This window comes from Neomonachus schauinslandi, chromosome 4 (genome assembly GCF_002201575.2).
Source record: "Neomonachus schauinslandi chromosome 4, ASM220157v2, whole genome shotgun sequence".
NCBI lineage: Eukaryota > Metazoa > Chordata > Mammalia > Carnivora > Phocidae > Neomonachus > Neomonachus schauinslandi.
In genome coordinates this window covers 187,084,631-187,091,775 of record NC_058406.1, presented here as the reverse complement: position 1 = coordinate 187,091,775, position 7,145 = coordinate 187,084,631, and the positions used below count along the sequence as shown (strand labels likewise).

General features: G+C 65.5%; 1 protein-coding gene across 1 annotated transcript in view; it reads left to right on the top strand.

Moving 5' to 3' along the window:
* The first annotated feature begins 1,004 nt into the window (after positions 1 to 1,004).
* Positions 1,005 to 7,145, top strand: part of ZC3H3 (zinc finger CCCH-type containing 3) — a 91,497-nt gene continuing 85,356 nt past the window's right edge. Inside the window, exons 1-3 of the mRNA XM_021688501.1 lie at positions 1,005 to 1,060; positions 2,597 to 3,914; positions 5,013 to 5,209. Coding sequence (XP_021544176.1) covers positions 1,015 to 1,060; positions 2,597 to 3,914; positions 5,013 to 5,209 — 1,561 coding nt within the window. The 5' untranslated portion in view covers positions 1,005 to 1,014. The remainder of the gene's footprint in view (positions 1,061 to 2,596; positions 3,915 to 5,012; positions 5,210 to 7,145) is intronic.

The window sequence follows — 7,145 nt, the reverse complement described above, 5'->3', positions numbered from 1 at the left end:
CGGGCTCCAAACAGAAACCCTGACTAAGCACTTGGGCTCCATTCCCCCTCCCACAGCCCTTGGTCACCTCCGGTCTGCTTGCTGGCTGTGTCAGTCGGCCTACCCTGGACGGTTCACATAAATGGAACCATGCGCTAGTTGCCCTTCTGTGACCGGCGTCCTTCGCATCACGTGGCTGAGGCTGGTCCATGGGGCAGCAGAGCCTCCCTCCGCAAGGCTAACTCGGCGCGCGGCAGGGCAGCCCACACGGATGGCGGGCGACTGCGAACGGGGCTTCCCGAACAGGGCCGTGCAGGCGGGGCGTGCGGCCCCGCCCTCACTCTCACTTCTCTAGGGCGCCCGCCCGGGGCCGGGGACCGCTGGGTCATGTGCTACTCTTCCTAATGTTTTGAGGAACCTCCGGACTGCCTTCGCAGCAGCTGCACCATTTCACACCCCGCAGCAGTGCACAAGTCTGTGTGCACCTGTTTGTTCCCGACCCAGGGGCTCCTCGTTCTCGGTCTTCCCCTGCGCTAGCCCACGGAGCAGCGTTAACAGCGCCACCAGGTCGCCCCCGCAGAGCCTCCAGAGTCTAACTCTCCGCGGCTCCCGGTCTCGTCCTACAGGGAACGACAGCCCGCGGCCCGGGGGCCGGCTGCGGCCGCCCCAGGTCCGGCCCACCCCGCTCGGTCGCCGCCCCGTCCCGGCGCGCTTGCGCCACTTGCCGGCGCTCCCTACTGACGTATCGCTGCCCTCGCTCTGCGCGCGCGGGGCCCCGCCTTTCCGCAGCCGTTGCCAGGACGACGGCGCGTCCCTCGCGGCCCAGCCAACGCCCGGGCCTGGCTGCAGTGCGCAGTCTCGGCGCTCCCGCGGGCCCCGCCCCGCCCCGCCCCCGGCCCGGCCCGGCCCGGCCCAGCCCGGCCCGACTCCGCCCCGACTCCGCCCGGCCCCCCCCGCCCCGCCCCGCCCGAGGAGGAAAACAGTCGCGCGGCGATGACGTCGCGGGGGCCTGGCCGGGCGTCGCGGACTCGGGAGATGGAGGAAAAGGAGCAATTACGGCGACAGATCCGTCTCCTGCAGGGTGGGTCGGGCCGGGCCCCGGGCGCGCGTCCCTCTCTCTACCCTGACCTCACGGCGGGCCCCTGCCCGCCTCCCCGAAGGGGGTCGCTCTCCGCCTGCGGTCTCGACGGCCAGGTCGGGTCGGGTGGGGAGGGGGTTGGGCGGGCCTGGAGGGGCATCCGGGCCGGTCGGGGTCAGCCCCTTGCCCGAGTTTCGCCAGACGGGTAGTGCGGCTCCTTCGGGCGCTGCGGCGGGTGGCGGCGGGGCCGTCGCTTAGTAACCGACGGGAGGCGCCCCCCGCCCCGCCATGGGCGGGCACTCCCTCGGCGCCCTCTCGCTCCCGGTGCCAGACAGTGGGGCGGAGGGCTAGTCCGTGGCGCGGCGTGGCGGGACCCCTGGAGTCTCGTTTGGCTGCTGCCCGCCCTACACCCACATTCCCCCTGGTATTCCAGGCCCCGACTCCCCAGGCCTAGTTTCCCAGCTTTTCCATTTTTAGACCCTACTTGAGGTTTCTGTACTTAAAAATTTTCCCGTTTAAAGTTATTCCCTTAAAGAGAAGATTTAAGGAATTGGAAAGCGTGTGTGGGGGAGAGTCCAGGCCGGCGGTCCAGCCTGTGAGGACGCTTCTTGGGCTCCTGCGTGCGCTGGGGTGTCGGCGGGTCAGGACATGGCTTTCTTTGGGCCTGGGGACAGGACTCTGAGGGGGGAGCGTGTAAGTGAGGGGCCAGCACTGGTTTGCTCACCCCCTGGGTTGTTCCGCTGAGGCCCCTACCCCTCCTGCACCGGGATGACCATGCAGGGGCTTCCTTGGAAGACCCGTGCTGGTGGTGGCCTCAGCCCACTGTCGGGGCTCCAGTCAGGCCTCTTCTCCCCTTAGAGGAGGACAGTGTGACATTCTTGTCAGCCGTGGATGCTCACGGGTGTCCGTTGTCTTATGCTCATTGTCCCGTGTGCCAGGCAGGGAGATTACCAAGGTGCACCCCTGCCCCGGTTCCACCGGTGGGCAAGCCAGAGGGCCTCTGCGGCTGAGTGGCTCCCTCGCCGAGGCGTTACGGCCTGGGTGGTGGCATTCATGTGCCCAGTACCAGTGGGGCTGGGCTTACTGCTCTCCCGTATAGCTGAGCAATGGGGGCTCGGCCAGTGAGGACAGGTGGAGGCAGGTGCCGACAAGCCGCCCCTCTGTCCTGTTGGTGAGCCTCAGAGTCCTTGCTGGTATCTTCATGTCGAGTGACGCGTCCCCTCAAAGGAGTGTGGAAGCAGTATAATAATATTCCTGGTAAATTAGAGATATCTTGCCACGGGTGCATTTTTGGGATGAACAACCAGAAGTAGGACTGAAGTATAACTGGTGGGAAAAGGCTCATGGAAGAGATGGGCCGAGGGAACGTCCGTGGTTCTCAGACTCTAGGGGCTGCCTGTCCTGTGCTGCGGCCTGGCAGGGGCTCAGGAGTGAGGTGGGGTCTGTGGGGCATCTTGTCAGCTGATGCACTTCCAGGGGACTGTTGCTGATTTCACGCTCACCCTCTGGCTAACTGAGCCTGTGATTCTGCCTTCTCAGGTCTGATCGATGACTACAAAAACCTCCATGGCAATGGCTCTGCCCCCGGCACCTCAGCTGCTTCCCGGTGGCAACCACCTGCTTACAACAGCAGCAGGGCCTTCAGTGCCTGCTACCCTCGCCCAAGCCAGAGGGGCTTCTCCCCGAACCACGGGCCTGCGTGGCGCAAGAAATACTCCCTTGTGAATCGGCCCCCGGGACCCTCAGACCCACCCGGTGACTGTGCTGTGCAGCTGCCCCTCAGGGCTGGGGGCAGCCAGGGTCCTGACCCCCAGCAGCATGTCCTGGAGAGGCAGGTGCAGCTTAGTTCAGATCAGAACATGGTCATCAAAATCAAACCACCATCAAAACCGGGTTCGGCTAGTGCTGCAGGGGTCCCTCGGGGCTCCTTGGAAGAATTTGAGGACCCCCCCTGGAGCGACCACAGGCCTCAGGAGGGTGAGGGCGAGCCCCCGGGGGGACAGCGGCAACCCCCAAAGCCAGGAAGAGTCAAGGGGAGCTGTGGTGCAGAGGACCCCCTTCTGGTCTGCCAGAAGGAGCCTGGCAAGCCTCGGGTAGTGAAGTCCGTGAGCAGCATGAGTGACAGCCCCTCAGAGCCCCGGCGGACTGTCAGTGAGAGTGCAGTTGCTGTCAAGGCACGCTTCGCGGCGTCCACCCTGCCCCAGCGCAGTGGCGTGGCTGTGGGCCGGAAGGTGGGCTCACACTCTGTGGCCAGCTGTGTCGCACATCTCCTCGGAGATGGGAGAGTGAATGCTGGCCACACAGATCAGCCAGCTTCCGCTGGTGGGGTGGCCGGCCCAGCTAGACCAGCTTCTGGACCCAGGCAGGCCCGAGAGTCCTCACTGCTTGTGTCCTGTCGGACCAACAAGTTCCGGAAAAACAACTACAAGTGGGTGGCCGCTTCAGCGAAGAGCCCCCGGGCCACTCGGAGGGCCCTCAGTCCCAGAGCAGCCTCAGAGAATGTGGGTAAGGCCCCCTTTGGCACAGCAGAACAAGTGGAGAAGCCACAGCTCAGAGCTGCTCCGGATGCCAAGCCCAGGAGGTCGGCTGCGTCCTCCACGGCTGGGGCCTCCCCCAGCAAGTACAAGTGGAAAGCATCCAGCCCCTCGGCCTCCTCATCCTCCTCCTTCCGTTGGCAGTCGGAAGCTGGTAGCAAGGACCACGCCTCCCAGCTCTCTCCCGTCCCATCTCGGTCCCCCTCGGGGGACAGACCAGCAGTGGGACCCAGCAGTTTGAAGCCCCTCTTCAGCGAGACCCCACTCTCGGCTTACAAAGTGAAGAGCCGCACCAAGATCATCCGGAGGCGGGGAAGTGCTAGGTAGGTGCCCCTGCCACCACCCCAGGGTTCTGTCTGGGCAGGCCCAGGGGCAGGCCCAGGCCTCTAAGCTCCCTGCTTGGGACACAGAGCCCGTGGGAGGGCCCACCTGCAGGAGTGTGGGAGGAGAAGCAGCAGCATCTGCTGCTGGGTCAGGCCTGGGTGGTGGCATTCATGTGCCCAGTACCAGGGGGGCTGGGCTTACTGCTCTCCCGTATAGCTGAGCAATGGGGGCTCGGCCAGTGAGGGCAGGTGGAGGCAGGTGCCGACAAGCCGCCCCTCTGTCCTGTTGGTGAGAGACCAGAGGCTGCTGGGACAGCTTTGGTTCGGGGTCTGCGGGGTTTGTGGATGATTGCTTTATTCCCGGGCCAGACATTGGGTGAGCAAACCGAGGGGGCACCAGGGAGGAAGTCTGCCCCCTTGGCGGCCAAGTGACCAGGTGAGTCACTGTCTCACTGAGTAGATGTCATTCCCCGGCCCTCCACCCTCAAGGATTGTGAGGAGGCTAAAAAATGGCATTGAGGCTCGGCGCTTGGTCTGGGGTCAGGGGCTTAGTCACGGCAGCTGTTAACTGCAAGGGCAGAGAGCTGTTCTCACGCTGAGTCCCGCTCTGGAGGTCCTTCCTGCTGCCTGACCTTGGTCTTTGGCCACGTTATGTGTGCTCTGCCGCCTTTTCTGCACAATGGCCCTTCTCTGTGTCAGCTGTTGTGGAAAGGGGAGCCGTGAGAAGTAGTCCCTCCTGCCGAGATGGCTGGGGAGGTGGGGGGCAGCCCCTTCTCTGCTGTGGCTCCTTAGGGCCTCCCCCAGCCCCACGGGAGAGTTCATCTGGCTTCCGGAGGAGACCTGGTGCAGATGCACCAGGTGGGGGTCAAGGGGTGGGGCCACCCTCCCTCTGAGCCGGCTCCAGGCTCTGCAGGGGAGGGGAGGGTGGCAGCTCTCAGACAGCCGCTGCTGATTAGGTGCGAAGGCTGGGACCCGCTGGAGCTGGCTGCCTCCTGGGGTGGATTCCATGGTGCCGGGGTCTGGGTGGGCGAGGGTGGAAGGGGACAGCCGCCCCACTGGGGGAGCCCATTGGGAGCTGCCTGCTTTTTGTCTCTGCAGCCTTCCTGGGGACAAGAAGAGCAGCCCCCCACCTGCTGCCACTCCTAAGAGCCAGTTCAGCCTGCGGCGGAGGCAGGCCCTCCGGGGAAAGAGCAGCCTCATTCTGAAGAAGACGCCCAACAAGGGCTTGATGCAGGTCACCAGGCACCGACTGTGCTGCCTGCCTCCAGGCCGGGCCCACCTCCCCACCAAGGAAGGTATGGCCAGGAGGAGGGGTTCTGGAAAGCTCGCTGAGCCAGGTCTGTGAGCCTCACCTCTCCCTCCGTCTGCACTGGCGCTGCTCGCCTGTCAGGAACCACCTTCAGCATCCACCTTGCTCTGTCAGCGCTCCAGCCCGAGAACACTCCGCCCGGTGGGCAGGGGGTGGCTTGGGCTGGAGAGCAGAGGAGAAGGGCTGGGCCACTGTACCCTGCACCTGGGTGGGGGAGATGCCGCTGGGCAGGTGTGTGGTGGCCTTTTTAGTGCATCCCTACTGTAGACCTAGTCACATCTGTCGTGGTGGAAGGAGCCAGCAAGTGGATGAGAGGGTGGGAGCCACGCAGGCCTGCAGGGAGAGGAGGGGTGGTTTATGCTGCCCGGGGCTCCCCTACCCTAGGCCTCTGCCGTCTGTCCTGGGCCGACAGGCCGGTAAGGGCGCAGGCCTGTCCTCCTCTCCCTGTCGGTTGCTGCCTCTGCCTCCGGAACCCTGAGCTGGCCTGGGAGGAGTCCGCGTTGCGCACTTCCTGAGTCGCGAGTGTTTAGTGAGGGGTGAAGGGTCGTGGGGGCGTCACGCGCCGTGGTCCCCCGCCCAGTGTGGTGATGGCAGCACACGGAGGGAACTGGCACACGCCGGTGGTCGGGGGTGGGGGGGTCTCTGGCCGTCGGGGGCAGGGAAGGGGGAGGAGGTCACCTGTGATGCTGTGTCCTGGCGGGCCCGGGCTCCTCCAGGCGGACCGGGTCCCATGGTAGCCCTGTTTTCTCCCCGTTGAGCATCTGGTGGATGCGTGGCAATGGCTGTCCAGGCTGATGCACGTGGAGTCTGGAGGTGATGGGGTTTGGGCCCTGGGCAGTCGGACTTGGGACTTGTGCCCTAATGGCTATTTTGTGCCGGGCGTTTGGGGAGCCCACAGAGGGGCCAGCAGGGCTTTGCCCGGGAGGAGGCGGTGCCTGGCAGAGCCGAGCTCCTGCATGGGAGCTGGTGGCGGGAGAGCGGGGCGTAGGGGCCACGAGAAGGTGTGAGAAGTGAGGCTGGAGGGTGCTGGCCACCCACCTGCCCTCTGGCTGCCACGGTGAGTGTGGACCTGGACACAGGTGGACAGAGCAAAGGGAGCCCCACGGTGTCCCCTGGTGGCCACGGCGAGGGGGCTGGATTGAGGCTTGGGCTACAGCTGCAGGACTGACTGGGAGCGGACAGAAGGCTGTGGATGGACCGATGGCCAGGCTGTCCCAGGCCTGACGGGGGAGGACAGGGAGGACGGGTTGCGAACGCCCCTCGCTTTGGGCGGCTGGCAGGGGTGGCTGAGTCCCCAGGGAGGTTGGGGCAGCCCGGAGAGAGGTCAGGAAGTGGTGCCCGGGGGCCTCCGGGCCTTCGTGGGGATTCATGGCTCCGCTTAGCTCCTGTGTCACGTGTTGTCTCGGTCGGCAGAGAGGTCTGGCTGAGTGGAGGAGAAGGTGCTGACGGAGGTCTGTCCCCGCAGAAGAGCCGTCACACGGGGACGGCCACTTGTGGGCAGTGACGGCGCTCAGGCTTGGCTGCGGCGGGGGTGTGTCCACGGGCCCCTTTGCATCCTGCTCCAGGTGCTGGGGCTGCAGAAGGCATGAGGCTCTCCTGAGACCTGCAGCGTAGCCCACGGGGCACTGAGCCATTTCCATCGTGATTTGCCACCGGGAGAGTGGCTCGGGGCAAATGGAGACGGGGTGGCCGGGCCAGGGTCCTCAAGATGGCGGTATTTCAGTGACTTGAGTTACAGGGTTGTGGTGTGAGGTGGCTTGGGGAAGGAGTGTCCCAGTCCGAGGCTGCTTGCCCTGGGACCAGAGCACTCTGGAGCGCCGGATTCCTGGGCCGCCGCTGGGCGTCAGGCCTCCTCGCTGGGCCGCCGCTGGGCCATGCTGGGCGTCAGGCCTCCTCGCTGGGCCGCCGCTGGGCCGCTGCTG